This window comes from Musca domestica, unplaced genomic scaffold, assembly GCF_030504385.1.
Source record: "Musca domestica strain aabys unplaced genomic scaffold, Musca_domestica.polishedcontigs.V.1.1 85, whole genome shotgun sequence".
NCBI classification, from domain to species: Eukaryota; Metazoa; Arthropoda; class Insecta; order Diptera; family Muscidae; genus Musca; species Musca domestica.
The window spans coordinates 2,271,479-2,289,389 of NW_026712418.1; the positions used below are offsets into that span (position 1 = coordinate 2,271,479).

Below are 17,911 nucleotides of genomic sequence, written 5' to 3' on the forward strand. Positions count from 1 at the left end.
TTTTTGCTTCCATTCAATAAAATTAAAAAAATGTAAAATTAATGACGTTTGACTTTGTTGCCGTTTTTTTATCTCACCCTGCATGGGGGCTATCGAAGACCTGGACCTGTATAGATAATTTTCTGTTACAGGTTGTAGTACCCATTATGAAGAGCAAATATGAAATTTGAAACCTTTCCGGTGAATAATGTCGCTGAAATCAGCAAAATGCCGAATGCCGGTAGGTACCGATATGGGGGGGCTATACGAAAAGCTGGGCCAGAATGGATACTTTTATGTTACGTAATTTTAAACCATTCCGGTGAGTAATGCCGCTGAAATCAGCAGAATACTGAATACAAGGTGGAACCGTTATATGAGGGCTATACGATATCGTGGACCTATATAAACCATTCTCTTCCAGGGGGTATAGTGCTTAGAAGAAAACTTCTTGTGTGGATTTTAGGACATTGAAAATTTTGGCTACAATCATCAAAATACCGAATATCGGGTACCGTTATATGAGGGCTATACGATATCGTGGACCGATATAGCCCATCTTCGAACTTGGCCTGCCTGCAGACAAAAGACAGATCTGTGCAAAATTTCGGCTTTCTATATTTATTCGTTTTGATTCTACCGTGATTAGAACAGACGGACGGACGGACGGACAGGGCTAAAGAGTCTTAGAATTTTACGCTGATCAAGAAGGTATACACTTTGTTGGCTCTAAAATTATTATTTCGATGAGTTACAAACGGATTGACGAAGTTAATATACCCTCCATACTATGTATGGTGGAGGGTATAAAAAGTTCATATACATATCTCAAGTTTTAACGTTTTGCAAATAATTCTAATGACACAGATATTCTTCTTTGTGACTTAGTCCTTTATCACTGAAAACGGCTGAATTTACACATGTACTGTTATAAACAGGGATGGTAAACATAATATGACTGCGAAAAATTGTACCCCTCGCAAATGTCACATACATGTTTATAAATATGAGTCTTCTTCCGATAGCTTCATTTTCAATGTCGTGGAAGCATATAACTTCCGAACTAGAATTGTAGTCATCCTTGACACACCGTTTTAATGCTATCTTTGTTGAGCTTTCAAGTTATGTACGTTGCGTTATACACCAAACAAGTTTGTCAAAAGTCGTTCAACTTTACTACACCCCATCTCTGGCGTTCAAATATTGTTGCAGTAACGAAATCTTTTGTAGAACGACAGCAATTTGTTAGTGATTCAATTTCTTTGCATTTATTTATAATTTTTGAAATATTTCCCAAAAATGGATTCTAAAGATTTTCAAAAAGACTTACTTCCCCTAAACGAAAGTAAAAGTGAATGGTTCCTGGTGCAATACGACCAGGATGCACAAAAATTAACCCGCAAAATTGTCAACTCCGATGATTTAATGTGGAATGAGGAATTGCTGAAGGTCGAGTCTGACAACGATGGTCAAAAGAAAAAGGAACATGTGCTGATACGTGATCAGAATAAACTGCACTTGGGTCACATCATTTACCGGGCAAAGACGCTGGAGGAATGCATCGATCATCATACATATTTACAGATAATATGTATGCAATTGGTATGTATTGAATAGGTTAGGTAAAAAATAGCGAAACAAAGGACACCAAAACATGGAAGGAAAAGTGGAAAGGCGGTTAAGCTGCCGTTTGCGAGTAAAAATAAATCGACTTAGACTCTAAATAAGTTTTTTAATAATCTCCTCCATAAAATTCTATATCGTTTTGACTGTGATCGTCTGTCTTTTGAAATCATCACATAGCTTGCAAAACAAAACTTTGCACCGACACAGTATGGGGTAGATACTGGGTCAGAGGAAATTATGTCTTTGTGCATTTGTTTGTAACAGACCTTGTGATCCATAGTTGTGGTTAGTGTTCTCCATAGAATCTCATTCTGAGTCGATTTATCCATGTCCGTCCGTCTGCCTATGTGTTTTGGCAAGTAAAGTACAGCTCGCATTTAAAGTCCGATTTAGGTGAATTTTAGCACAGTTCACTTGTTTGACCACCGGACGAATCCAAATGACATTTGTGATAATCGGTCCAGTTTTAGATATAGCTCTAATTATACCCTCAGCCATATGGCTACAAAGGGTATATGTCATTTGATACGGTCAAAACGTGCCTAGTAGTTACGGTCTTAGACCCTAGGTCTCTTTTTACCAAATCCGCTTCAGAACATTTGGAGTCGATCTACCGATGTCCGTCCGTCCGTCTGTCTGTCTTGCTGGCTGGTGCGCATGATAACTCTCGAAGGGAGTATCCGTTTTGATCCAAATTTGGTACATCGTAATATTTTTGTCAAACTTAGATCGAGTTCGGAGATGGGCAATATCGGTCCACTCCTTCTGGTACCTCCCACACAAAATGTCAAAATTTTAAAAGAAAATAATTTATTGCACACAAAGAGAAAGGATAATCCGATTTTGCTCGAACTTTACAAATCCTTATATTTTAATCAGAGCTAGGTTAGGTGAGAAAATGGACAATATCGGTCCACTCCATCAAGTACCTCCCCCACAAAGGGTCAAAATTTTGAATAATTACAACTCTTATAAAATATGATGTAAGAGTCCGATTGTCTTCAAATTTCAGATATCCCAATATTTTTATTAACCCAAGGTCTGGTGTTAAGAGGGAATATATCGGTCCACTCCTTTTGGTACCTCCCCCACAAAAGGTCGAAATTTTCAAAAAAATATATAAAAACAAGTAAGCAAATGCTACAGTCGAGCGGGGCCGACCGTTGAATACCCTACAACACTATAATCAACGATACAGTTTATATAGGCGAGATACTCGAAAGAATTCCACAAGATATTGTTAAAAATAATAAAAGAAAACCATCAGGTTTCGTTCTCTAATTTTCGAATAATAGCAACTTTAACTAATTTGCTCATTTCCAATTTATTGGTAGATGTTGCACGTAAATGGTCTTCCTAGATCTGGAACCAATATTTCCCAAAGACCTATAATCTCTCAGAAGTGGCAAAAGATTAACATTTATTATTGGTTTTTGACTGAAACGCATCTATATGAGATACAGACATTTGACTATATTCTTAAACTAAATCAGCGTTAACCAAATAGTCAGAAGTGCGTCTTTCCTGTATTTGTGAATTCTCCAAAAAGTCACTGGAATGGACATTTTCGAATTTTGTCTACAAAAGTTGGCAAACTAACTGCTTGGCTTTTGCAATGTCCGGTAACCTCCATTCAAATGCGCGTGAGGATCGGGCGATAATTACGACTTGCTGAAAATTTTGCAGTTTTTTTGATCCATTTCACCCCTAAATATATGGCGATCATCTCCAAAAAGAGTAGGCTTCTACTCTGACCCTCATCTTATCCCCATACAAAATTTCGTAAGGATCGGGCCATAAATGCGATCTGTATATGATATCCTGATATCCTAACTACTTAGTTTTGTTAGCTGTAGAAATATTATCAAATTTTTAATTCAAAATGAAAATATGCCAAAAATATGACAAAATTGAAAAAATATGAGAAAATGTTAGAAAATCAATATTTTCATCTTTAGAGAGATATTTTTATGCGATTTTTTTAGACGTTTTTTCTTTCCTGCCAAGAGGCCATTCTGAATTAATGAGAACTGTCGAAATTAGTTCAGCCGTTCTCGACATATAAGAGATTTTTCAAGCACATCTTCTTTGATAAACACATATATCGCACATTTTTATACCCTACACCACATAGTGGTAAGGGTATTATGTCTTTGTGCATTTGTTTGTAACATGGAGAAGGAAACCACATAGACCCATAGTTACTTTTGAGAACCTTCATAGAATCACTTTCTGAGTCGATTTATGCATGTCCGTCCGTCTGTCCGTCCGTCCGTCCGTCCGTCCGTCCGTCTGTCCATGTATTCTTGTGAACAAAATGCAGGTCGCATTTATTATCCGATTGAGATGAAATTTTCCAAACAATATTTTTTTGGCCCAAGGACGAACCCTATTGAAATTGGTGAGAATCGGATCAAATTTAGATATAGCTCCCATATATATCTTCATCCGATTTCGGGTTAAATGAGCACCAAATGTCCACTATCAGTCCAAATTACCTGAATTTTGGCACACCCAACCGGGTTCGGCCTAGAAGCAAGTATATCAAATTTGGAGAAAATCGGTTCAGATATAGCTATAGCTCCCATATATATCTTTCATCCGATTTGATCTTTAAGTCCCTCACATTCCTACTATGCACTCCACAACCGTGATATTTGGTACCAGGTATTAGATGGAGCACAGAAATAGCTGTTTTAAATTTTATCGAAATCGGTTCAGATTTGGACCTAGCTCCCATATATATCTTCATCCGATTTCGGGTTAATTGACCACCAAATGGCCAATATCAGCCCAAATGGCCCGAATTTTGGCACATGTGACCGAGATTAGCCTTAAAGTAAATACAACAAATTTGGAGAAAATCGGTTCAGATTTGGATATAGCTCCCATATATATCTTCATCCGATTTCGGGTTAATTGTGCACCAAATGGTCGATATAAGTCCAAATGGACTGAATTTTAGTACGTCGGACCAAATTCAGCCTAGAAGCAAGTATATCAAATTTAGTGAAAATCGGTTCAGATACAGATATAGCAACCATATATATGTTTCATCCGATTTAGTGTTTTAGTCCCTTACATTCGTAATGTTCACTCCACAACCGTGATATTTGGTACCAGATATAAAGTACAGCCCAGAAATAGCTGTTTGTAATTATATCGAAATCGGTTCAGATTTGGATATAGCTCCCATATATATCTTCATCCGATTTCGGGTTAATTGTGCACCAAATGGCCGATATAAGTCCAAATGGACTGAATTTTTGTACATCGGACCAAATTCAAACTAGAAGCAAGTATATCAAATTTAGTGAAAATCGGTTCAGATACAGATATAGCAACCATATATATGTTTCATCCGATTTAGAGTTTTAGTCCCTTACATTCGTAATGTTCACTCCACAACCGTGATATTTGGTACCAGGTATTAGATGGAGCACAGGAATAGCTGCTTTAAATTTTATCGAAATCGGTTCAGATTTGGATATAGCTCCCACATATATCTTCATCCGATTTCGGGTTATTGACCACCAAATGGCCGTAATAGCATCAATTTTGGCAAATCCGACCGAAACCAGCTTAGAAGCAAGTACACCAATTTTAGTAAAAATCGGTTCAGATATAGCTATAGCTCCCATATATATGTTCCATCCGATTTCGTCTTTAAATCCCTCACATTCGTAATATGCACTCCACAGAAATGATATTTGGTACCAGTTATCAGATAAAGCCCAAAAATAGTTGATTTTAATTTTATTAAGATCTGTTCCGATTTGGATATGCCTCCCATATATATCTTCATCCGATTTCGTGTTAATTGTGCATCATATGAATTTTGGCAAATCCGACCGAAACCAGCCTATAAGCAAGTACACCAATTTTAGTAAAAATCGGTTCAGATATAGCTCTAGCTCCATATATATGTTTCATCCGATTTGCTCTTTAAGTCCCTTACATTCGTAATATACTCTTCACAGGAATGATATTTGGTACCAGATATCAGATAAAGCCCAAAAGTAGTCGCTTTTAATTTTCTCAAAATCTGTTCAAATTTGGATATAGCACCCATATGTATCTTCATTCGATTTCGAGTTAATTGTGCAACAAATGGCCAATATCAACCGAAATGGCATGAATTTTGGCATATCTGGCCAAATTCAGCCTAGAAGCAAGGACACCAATTTTAGTAAAAGTCGTTTCAGATATAGCTATAGCTCCCAAATATATCTTCATCCGATTTCGGATTAAATGTGCAGCAAATGGCTAATATTGGTACATCAAATTTAGTGAAAATCGGTCGGATACAGCTATAGCTCCTATATATACCTTTCATCCGATTTGTACTTTAAGTCCCTCAAATTCGAAAAATGTACGATACAAGAATAATATTTGGTATCAGATGCAGCCAAGAAATATCTTCTTTTTCAGTTTTACAAATATCGGTTCAGATTTGGATATACCTCCTATATATATATTCATCCAATTTCGTGTTGATTGCGCACCAAATGTCCAATATCAGCCCAAATGTCCTGGGTTTTGGCAAATCTGACCGAATTCAGCCTAGAATCAAATACATCAAACTTGGTGAAAATCGGTTCAGATATAGCTATAGTTCGTAAAATGCACGATAGAATTAGAAAGATTTTGATTTTGTACCAAATATCTCATAGAGCTCTGAAATGCCCTGTATAAACCTTTTTACGAGAGCTCTACTAAATATGCATAGTGGTGTAGGGTATCATATAGTCGGCCCCGCCCGACTTTTGAGCTTTCCTTACTGGTTTGCTATATATCCGTTTTGTTGGATGTTAACATCAATGTAAAGATCAGAAGTAACCTTGTCATGGCTTTGTGATTTCGCTGGGATTTAAAATATTCACGGTTTAATGAAAAATTTTGAATTTTTTCAACACAAAAGTTATGGTCTATTTTACCCGCTAAATATTATCCGATGACCACCCAAATTGGTAGGCTTCTTCCCCGCCCTAAACTCTAGCTACATGCGAAATTCCGCGTCGATTGGTCTATAATTGCGACCTGTATAGCTACTGCAAAATCCGACAATTTTTCAATATTTGGTCCATTTTAACCCCTAAACTTTTGGCGATCATCTCCAAAAGAAATAGGGTTCTATTCTGGTCCAAGCCCCACCTACATTCTAAATTTCGTGAAGATCGGGCCATAATTGCGACCTGTAGAGTGATTACAAATTAACATGGACAGACGGACAGACGGACAGACGGACGGACGGACATACATAGCTAGATCGACTCAGCTCGGCGAGCTAGGAAGATCCATATATACTTTCCTATGTGGGAAACCAATATTTCGAGGTGTTACATAAATTCTGGCCCAATCAAACTTATAATACCCCCAACACATAGTGTTGTAGGGTATAAATACATTTCTGCACAGAAAGAGAAAGGATAATCCGATTTGGCTCGAACTTTGCGAATCCTAATATTTTCATCAGTGCTAGGTTAGGTGCGAAAATGGACAATATCGGTCCACTCCATCAAGTCCCACCCCCACAAATGGTCAACATTTTGAATAATTACAACCCTTATAAAATATGATGTAAGAGTCCGATTGTCTTCAAATTTCACATATCCCAATATTTTTATCAAACCAAGATCTGGTGTTAAGAGGGAATACATCGATCCACTCCTTTTGGTACCTACCCCACAAAAGGTCGAAATTTTCCAAAAAAATATATAAAATATATTTTTTGCACAAAAAGAGAAAGGATTAACCGATTTTGCTCTAACTTTGAAAATCCTAATATTTGCGTCTGCGCTAGGTCAGGTGCTAAAATGGACAGTAACGGTCCACTCCATCAAGTACCTCTCCCACAAAGGGTCAACATTTTGAATAATTATAACTCTTATAAAATGTGATGTAAAGATCCGAACGTCTTCAAATTTCACACATTTCAATATTTTTATAAACCCAAGATCTGGTGTTGACATGGAATGTATCGGTCCACTCCTTCGAAAATTATGACAGATAAAAGTATTGACAATTGTGATTCTTTGTGGGTGCGGCACCAGAAGGAGTTCGCAGATGTATATCATCTTCACAACAGATCTTGTGTTAGCAAAAATGTTTGTATGTATGAAATTTGAAGAGAGTTGGATGCTTATTTCGATTTCTTTAAGCGTTTCGTTTTTCAAATTTTTTAACCTTTTGTGGGGGAGGTACCAGATTTAATGGGCCGATCTCTACCATCTTTATGACAGATCTTGTGTTGGTGGAAATATTGAAATATACCAAGTCTAAATGGAAACGGATGTTAATTTCGCGTTTTATGAGCTTCATTGATATTCAAAATGTTGACCCTCTCTGGGGGAGGTACCAGAAGGAGTGAACCGATATATTCCATCTTCACACCTGACCTTGGGATTGAAAATATTGTGAAGTGTGTAATTTTATACGAGTTATAATTATTCAAAATGTTGACCCTTTGTGGGGGAAGTACCTGATGGAGTGTCCCGATATTGTCCATTTTCGCAAATAATCGGATTTGCCAAGTTGAGGCAAAATCGGATTATTCTTTCTCTTTCTGTGTAGTAAATTATTTTTCTTGACAATTTTGACATTTTGTGGGGGAGGTACTGGAGGGAGTGGACCTATTTTGCCATTCTCAGAGCTCGATCTGAGTTTGACAATAATATTACGATGTACCAAATCTGGATTAAATCGGATGAATAATGTAGCTAAAATCATCAAAATATCGAATATAGGGAAATACCGTTATATAGGGGTATATATATTTTTCTTTCACAGGCTGTAGTACCCCCTAGGAACTTTAAATAGGAAATTATAAACTATTCCGGTGAATAATGTCGCTAAAATCAACAAAATACGGAATATAGCGAAGTACCGTTATATGGGGTCTATACGATATGAAGGACTTATATAGACAATACACCCTGCGTGAATTTTTAGACAATTTCGTTGAAAAATTTGGCTACCGAATATGGGGGGACCGTTATATGGGGGCTATACGATATCGTGGACCAATATAGCCCATCTTCGAACTTCGAACATGCCTGCAAACAAAAGATTGGCCCGTGCAAAATTTTAGTTTCCTATCTTAATTCGTCTTAAAATTTTACGCTGATCAAGAATAATAATATTAATAAACCCTCCATAATATGTATGGAGACAGATATAAAAGTAATCATTACAACCTAAAACGCGGACCGGGTCAGATAATTATTTAATATTGTTGTGAGAACTTAATCTACCCGAAAAGTACTCAAAACATTAAATTGCATTTAATTGAGTTGGAAATTGGTATTGAAAATGGGGAGGTACCAAAAGTTGGACATACAGTAAATATTTTTGGCGACCGAATATCCGAAATGTGAAACTACACCGGATTTGGTTAAACTACAATTTTCGTTGCTTTTCCATGACAAAGAAAGGCCAAAGTCGGGCTATGCTGACTTTATGATACCCTACACCACTTTGCATATATAGTAGAGCTACACACAACAATTAAAGTTTTTATACCCTACACCACAAGGTGGTCAGGGTATTATGTCTTTGTGCATTTGTTTGTAACAGGCAAAAGGAAACGAGATAGACCCATAGTTCCTTTTGATGATCTGCATAGAATCACATTCTGAGTCGATTTATGCATGTCCGTCCGTCCGTGTGTCCATGTATTTTTGTAAACAAAGTACAGTTCGCATTTATTGTCCTATCCAAGTGAAATTTTGCACAAACCATTTGTTTGGCCCAAGGACGAACCCTATTGAAATTGGAGATAATCGGTCAAAATTTAGATATAGCTCCCATATGTATCTTCGTCCGTCCAAACGTGTAATATCAGTCCGAATAGTATGGAATTTTGCACGTACGATCAGATTGTACCTGAAAATAAGTATGCCAAATTTGATCGAAATCGGTTCAGATATAGCTATAGCTCCCATATATATTGTTCATCCGATTTGTTATTTTTGTCCTCCGCAGCCGTAATATGCACTCTGTAACAACAATATTTGGGGAAATATATCAAATACAGCTCAGAAATACATTTGCTAAATTTTATCGAGATCGGTTCAGATTTGGATGTAGCTCCCATATATAACATATCGTCCGATTTACCTTTTATTGTGCACCAAACGTCTAATATTTGCCCAAATGGGATGAGATTAGGCACTTACAACCGAATTGAGTCTAGAAGCTAGTATGTCAAATTTGGTGAAGATCGCTTCAGATATAGCTATAGCTCCCATATATACTGTTCATCCGATTTATCATATTTGTTGTTCAGGGAAATATATCAAATACAGCTCAGAAATATCTTTGCCAAATTTTATCGAGATCGGTTCCGATTTGGATATAGCTCCCATATATATCTTTATGCGATTTCAAATTTATTGTGCACCAAATTGGCAATACAAGTCCGAATTTAAAAGATACAAATGCTTCGGCATATTTAGTCCTTTGAACTTTAAATTATAATTATAATCATAGCGTGTATGATTGAATTCTCCTATAAAAACTTTTAATTGTTATGCGCAGCTCTACTAAATTAGTAAAGTGGTGTAGGGTATCATAAAGTCGGCCCCGCCCGACTTTAAGACTTTCTTTCCTAGTTTTTTTATGGGAAATCTGTGAGAATTAAAAAAAAAACAGTGATGATCGTTGAAGTAGTTAAAGCTGAATGGAACTAATATATGACAGGATTTTATCGTATTCTACTAGATTTAAAGAAGCCATTTGTGTCTGAACCGATATTCATGAAAATCTATCCTTTTAAGCTGATATTACACTTTTTAGGTACAATAAATGTGAAACCGGATGAAAATATATATGGGAGCTACATCCAAATCTGAACCGATCTCTATAGAATTTAGCAGAGTTATTTCTATGTGAGGGACTTAAATACAAAATCGGAAGAAACATATATAGGAGACCTATGGCTATATCTCAAGCGATTTTCATCAAATTTGATACACTTTTTAGACCCAACACCACATATTTGTAAGTGGTCTTTGTGCATTTGTTTGTAACATGTCAGTCAGTCAGTGCGTCCATGTATTCTTTGAACAAAGTGCAGGTCGCATTTATTATCCAACTGAGATGAAAATTTTCAAACAATATTTGTTTGGCCCAAGGACGAACCCTATTGAAATTGCTGATAATCGGATCAGATTTAGATATAGCTCCCATATATCTTCAACCAATATCGGATTAATTGTGCCCCAAATGGCTAATATAATTCTAAGTGACCTGTATTTTGGAACATCCACCGAATTCATTCTAGAAGCAAGTACATTAAATTTGGTGGAAATCGGTTCAGATATACAGGGCTGTCATAGAAACCAGTTTTGTCACTATTGGTTTTAAAAACGACAAGAAAAAATGATTTGGTGTCATGAAAATCAATGTTATCGGTACAGATATAGCTATACCTTCCATATATATGTTTCATCCGATTTGGGGTTTTAAGTCCCTCACATGTGTAATATGAACTACAAAAGAATGATATTTGGAACCGGACATCACATACTGCCCGAAAATACCTCTGTCAAATTTTATCGAGATCGGTTCAGATTAGGATATAGCTCACATATATATTTTTATCCGATATAAGGTTTATTGTGCACCAAATGGTTATATCAGCCCGAATGGACTGAATTTTGGCATTTACGACTGAATTAATAATATAAATCAGTACTTTAAATTCAGAATTCAGTCTAGAAGCAAGTAAAATAAATTTTGTGAAAATCGGTTCGGATATAGTTAAAGGTCCCATATATATGTTTCATCTGAATTGGTGTTTAAGTCTCTCACAGATATACCCTTTATCCGATTTTAAGTTTATTGCGCAAATAATGGGTAATATCAGCCCAAAAGGAGTGAAGGGGTATGCGTCCTATTGGGCTAATATTACAAATTTGGTGCACAATATCGGACGAAGATATATGTGGGAGCTACATTTAAATTTTGACCGATTATCTCCAATTGCAATAGTGTTTGTCCTTGGACAAAGCAAATGTTTTGTGCAAAGTTTCATCTTGATTGGGCAATTAATGCGACTGGTACTTTGTTTACCAAAAGGGACATGCATAAATCGACTCAAAAAGTGATTCTATGAAGATCATCAAAGGGAATTATGGGTTTAACTTGCTTCTTTCTCTATGTTACAAAAAAAAAAACTGGTAAAAAAGCAACTAAGTAAGGACCGAACTTTTTATACCCTCCATCATTTGGAAGAAACTTGAAAAATTTCAAAAAAAAAATTCCGTCGGAAAATACCGCTCAAATGAAAACCATTATATGGGGGCTATACGAAGACGTGGTCCTGCATTGGTAATTTCCGTCATATGTCATAATGTTTAGATACGAAATTTGAAACTATTCCGGTGAATAATGTCGCAAAAATCATGAAAATACCGAATATCTGGGGTACCGTTATATGAGCGCTATACTAAAACGTGGAACTATTTAGATAATTATCTTCCTGGTGGGCAAAGTACTCTTGTACCCTTGTGTGGATTTTAAGACAATTCCATTAAAAAGATTGGCTGAAATCATCAAAATAGCGAATATCGGGGGATACCGTTATATGGGGTATACAATATCGTGCACCTATATAGACAATTCTCTTCTAAGGAATAAAGTACTCACAAGGAACTCCTTGTGAGGATTTTCAGACAATTCCGTTGAAAAATGTGGATAAAATCGCCAAAATACCGAATATCGGGAGGAACCGTTATATAGGGGATATATGATATCGTGGAACTATATAGACAATTCTCTTAAGGAACTCCTTTTGTGGATTTTAAGACAATTCCATTGAAAAATGGGGGTAAAATCATCAAAATACCAAATATCGAGGGTACCGTTATATGGGGGCTATACGATATCGTGGACCGATATAGTCCATCTTCGAACTTCACCTGACTGCAGATAAAAGACAGATCTGTGTCAGATATAGTCCATCTTTGAACTTGACCTGACTGCAGATAAAATACAGATCTGTGCACAATTTTAGCTTGCTATCTTAATTCGTTTTGACTCTAGCGTGATTACAACAGACGAACAGACGGACGGACGGAATTCGACTCTGATCAAGAATATGGGTCTAAAATTATTATTCGATGAGTTACAAACGGAATGACGAACTTAAAATACCTTCCATACTATGTATGGTGGAGGGTATAACAATGAACAAAGCCATAATACCCTGACCACAGTAAAACTAGGTAAATTTGCCCATGGTAAGAGATTTTACCATGGTTTTCAGATATGTTGATTTATGAATGATTGCCATCTTTTTTGACATTATTGCTAGTCTTTCGTTGCTGTTCTTTTGGAAAATTAAGTTTTATCAGATCGTTTTACCACTGAAAACGGGAACACCACACCAACCTTTCTCATGGCACCCTTTTCTATTCGTATAAAGCATTTTAATTAATTGAGAAATAATAACAATTTCTATCCTTCCAGCTCCATACACCCCACGAGGTTAACGATATCATGGATCGTTTACATTTCAATAATAACTTCTGGCTCTTGGTCATGTACAGTCGTAGCCCGAAAAAAGAGGAACAAGTAGTCTATGCCGTCTTTCACAGGAACGATGTCATTATGAAGGTGGACTCGCATACAAACGCTCTGATGGCATTCGTTCAAGAGGGACCGGCAACATTCAAGGGAATGGTTGTGAAAATATCCAATGATTTGAGCGATATGATGTTTGTCATCGACATAATCCGAAATGAGCTGCTTAAGTCATGTGAAGAGGTAAGTTATACTGTAATAAAAATGTCATTCAAATAAATAATTATTTTTTTTATCACAATCTGGGGTCTGGGAAATTGTATTAGTTTTTGGTATAATAACCTTGGTTAGAATATAATAATATTTTTTGCAAAAAAAAAGCAAGTTAAAACCAGTAAAGAAAGTCCTAAAGTCGGGTGGGCCGATTTTATGATACCCTACACCACTTTGCTAATTTAGTTGAGCTCCACATAATAATTAAAAGTTTTTATGGGAGAATTCAATCATACACGCTATGATTATAATTATAATTTAAAATTCAAAGGAATAAATATGCCGAAGCATTTGTATCTTTTAAATTCGGACTTATATTGCCCATTTGGTGCAAAATTAATTTGAAATCAGATAAAGATATATATGGGAACTATATCCAAATCTGAACCGATCTCGATAAAATTTGGCAAAGATATTTCTTAGCTGTATATATATCAATTCCCTGAATATCGTTGTTACGGAGTGCATATTACGGTTGTGGGTAACAAATACAATAAATCGGATGAACAATATATATGGGAGCTATAACTACATCTGAACCGATCTTCACCAAATTTGGCATACTACCTTCTAGACTCAATTCGGTCGTATGTGCCGAATTCCATCCCATTTGGGCAAATATTAGACGTTTGGCGCACAATAAAAGGTAAATCGGACGAAGTTATATATGGGAGCTATATCCAAATCTGAACCGATCTCGATAAAATTTAGCAAAGGTATTTCTGAGCTGTATTTGATATATTTCCCCAAATATTGTTGTTACAGAGTGCATATTATGGCTGCGGAGGACAAAAATCACAAATCGGATGAACAATATATATGGGAGCTATACCTATATCTGAACCGATTTTGGCATACTTATTTTCAGGCCTAATTTGGTTGTATGTGCAAAATTCCATACTATTCGGGCTGATATTACACGTTTGGTGCACAATAAAAGGAAAATCGGACGAAGATATATATGGGAGCTATATCTAAATTTTTACCGATTATCTCCAATTTCAATAGGGTTCGTCCTTGGGCCAAACAAATGTTGTTTGCAAAATTTCATCTCAATCGGATAATAAATGCGACCTGCATTTTGTTCATAAGAATACATGGACAGACGGACGGACGGACGGACGGACAGACGGACTGACATGCATAAATCAACTCAGAAAGTGATTCTATGCAGATCATCAAAAGGAACTATGGGTCTATCTCGTTTCCTTTTGCCTGTTACAAACAAATGCACAAAGACATAATACCCTGACCACTATGTGGTGTAGGGTATAAATACCACAGTGCAAGCGCTTCCCCGGGAATGGACTGAAATACCGCAGAGCAAAATTCGGGGAGGGTGTGACGGCTTAATTGGTCGTTTGAAGGCCATAATTCGTACCAAAGGTGACTAATTAGAACAAATCTAAGCTTATTCTAAAATTGAATGCTATTTCCAACATTTTTTGCTTTCATTCAATAAAATTAAAAAAAAAAAAAATGTAGAAATTATGGCGTTTGACTTTGTTGCAGTTTTTTTTATCTCACCCTGTATTTGGTAAAATTTTGTATTGGGTGAACAGATATTGCTTGAAATCTGAAATTTGGTATTAGGGTCGCTGTTTATGTTTAGCCTTGATGTATGGAGGTGGTTTCGGTAATGTGTACTATATGTGTTAGAAAAGTACTGAATGGTACTCTATTTGGTATTGGGCGAAGAAGAAGGTGAAGACTACTGATGGTATCCGAGTTTGAGATTTGGTGGTGGTTTGGAAATTTGTTCGAAAAGTACTAAATAATACCAAATTTGGTATTGGGTGAAGGAATAGAGCTGAAATTCTCAAATTTGATATTGAGGTGTCTGTTGGTATCTGGAATTGGGATATGGAGTTCGTTTTTAAGAAATGTGTAACGTAATTGTTCGAAAAGTACTAAATTTGTTATTGGACGAAGGAATATAGCTGTGGTTTTTGGAATAGTGTACTATAATTGTTCGAAAAGTACTAAGTGGTACTAAATTGTGTATTGGGTGAGGGGATAGATTTGGAAAATTTGATATTGAAGTCTCTGTTGGTATCTGGAGTTGGGATATGTAAGTGGTTTTGGAAATGTGTACTATAATTGTTCGAAAAGTACCTAATGGTAATAAATGTGGTATTAGGTCAAGGAATAGAGCTGAAATCCTGAAATCTCATGGTATCTGGTGGTGGTTTTGCTTACTATAATTGTTCGAAAAGTACGGAATTGTACTAAATTTGGTATTGGGTGAAGAAATAGAGATACAATTCTGAAATATAATACTAAGATTATTGATGGTATCTGTGTTTGAGGTTTGGTGGTGGTTTGGAAATATGTCCTATATTTGTCCGAAAAGTACTAAGTGGTACTAAATTGGGTATTGGGTGAGGGGATAGAGCTGAAATTTTGAAATTTGATATTGAGGTCCCTGTTGGTATGTGGAATTGATATATGGATGTGGTTTTGAAATTGCATTCTATAATTGTTCGAAAAGTACTAAATGGTACTAACTCCTCCTCGGCAAACTTCAAAGTGAAAGATTTTAAAGACTTTTTGGTGTAAAAGGTTAACATTTTTTAAAATTTATCCTTGAAAGGAAAAATTGAAAAAATATATATAAAACCTTCGAAAAAATTTGTAAAACAGAACAAATTGTGCATTTTGAGTTATAAACAAGTAAAAAAGGAGCTAATACCCTCCACCATTTTGATGGAACTTATAATTTTTTAAAAAAAAAATCCGAAAACCACCACTTACTTTATATGGTGACTATACGAAGACAAGGACCTGCATACGAAATTTTTTGTCATAGGCTGAAGTACCCATTACGAACTTTAAATACGAAATATGAAACAATTCCAGTGAATAATGTCCCTAAAATGATGAAAACACCGAATTTCGGGATGTACCGTTATATGGGGGCTATACGAAGACGTGGACCTGCATACGAAATTTCTTGGCATAGGCTGTAGTACCCATTACGAATTTCAAATACCACATTTGAACATTTTCTGTGAATAATGTCGCTTAAATCACCAAAATACCGAATATCGGGAGGTACCGTTATATGGCGGCTATACGAAGACGTAGACTTGCATACGATTTTTTTGGTCAAAGGTTATAGTACCCATTAGGATGTTCCAATATGAAATTTGAAACGATTCCGGTGAATAATATCGCTAAAATCATGAAAATACCGAATATCGGGAGGTACCGTTATATAGGGGCTATACGAAAACGTGGACCTGTATACGAAATTTTTTGGCATATGCTGTAGTACACATTACGAACTTCAAATACCACATTTGAAACATTTTCAGTGAATAATGTCGCTTAAATCACCAAAATACCGAATATCGGGAGGTACCGTTATAAGGGGCTATACGAAGATGTGGACCTGCATACGAAATTTTTTGGCATAGGCTGTAGTACCCATTACGAACTTCAAATACCACATTTGAAACATTTTCGGTGAATAATGTCGCTTAAATCACCAAAATACCGGGAGGTAAATTATATGGGTACCATACCAAAACGTGGACCTACATGGCCCATTTTCAATACCAATAGTCCTGTAGACATAATATACATTTGAATAGAATTTTATCGACCTACTTCATTTCGTTCGGAAGCTGGAGTGATTTCCACAGACGGACAGAGGGATGGACATCGCTAAATCGACATTGAATTTTATGCTGACCAAAAATATATACTTTGTGGGGTTTACTTGATCCATATTTTTAATTTCTCCTTTCAATTCCATTGCAGAATGCCACCACGAAGCCCCATTACAAGCGTCAAGAGTTTAAGGAGAAAATTGCAATATTGGATTTTCGGATGCACTGCGAAAGTCAATTGCTGATCAAGGCCATACAGGCGGTGGACAGGAGTAAGACCCGTATGGAATATCGTTACATGTATTTGCAACATCTTTACAATATGAGCCAACAACAGCAACTGCAGCAGGAACAACAACAACAACTACAGCAACCGCAGCAATGAATGTGGTAGGAAGCCATGCAAACGAAATTGCAACAACAACGAATGACAACAACTGTCTAACAGTGAAGTTGGGAACCAAGTTCGAAACAAGATTTTTTTTTAGTTTAAGGAAACAACAAAAAAGAGGATATTCTTTTTTAACAATAAGGATATGTGTCTATATTAGTTTAGTTATCCTTCGGATATGTATATTATGCTCTGTGTGTCTGTGTCTTTGTGTGCCGAATAAATAAGCTAATCCCTGAGCAGATGTCAATACATTTTTCTCAATAAAGTCTTTGAGATTTGTTGCTCTTTCTCTCTCACTCTCGTATTTCTTTAAGAACAATAATGTATATCCTTGTACCTTTTCTTCGCCGTTTATGGCATGCCAGGGCTTTGTGTTACACTGGGTGTCGATGGCCAAAGGTAAGAGCTATTGTAGTCATCATGCCATTCATGCAAATGCCCGCCCGCCCACAATACACAACAAAACTGTAGGTGGTCAAATTGCATGCCAGGACACCTC

General features: G+C 36.3%; 1 protein-coding gene across 1 annotated transcript; it reads left to right on the plus strand.

Moving 5' to 3' along the window:
* The first annotated feature begins 1,170 nt into the window (after window positions 1–1,170).
* On the plus strand, window positions 1,171–17,713 carry LOC105261982 (uncharacterized). Its single transcript, XM_011295230.3, has 3 exons — window positions 1,171–1,581; window positions 13,078–13,374; window positions 17,170–17,713. The coding sequence occupies exons 1-3, from the start codon at window positions 1,279–1,281 to the stop codon at window positions 17,401–17,403; spliced, it is 834 nt and encodes a 277-aa protein (XP_011293532.2). The 5' UTR covers window positions 1,171–1,278; the 3' UTR covers window positions 17,404–17,713.
* Window positions 17,714–17,911: the final 198 nt, after the last annotated feature.

Bases quoted from the DNA above. Each gene is read 5' to 3' on its own strand.
- LOC105261982 (XM_011295230.3), top strand. From the start codon at position 1,279: ATGGATTCTAAAGATTTTCAAAAAGACTTACTTCCCCTAAACGAAAGT. The intron at 1,582-13,077 runs GTATGTATTGAA...CTATCCTTCCAG, and splicing joins AGATAATATGTATGCAATTG to CTCCATACACCCCACGAGGT. The intron at 13,375-17,169 runs GTAAGTTATACT...ATTCCATTGCAG, and splicing joins TGCTTAAGTCATGTGAAGAG to AATGCCACCACGAAGCCCCA.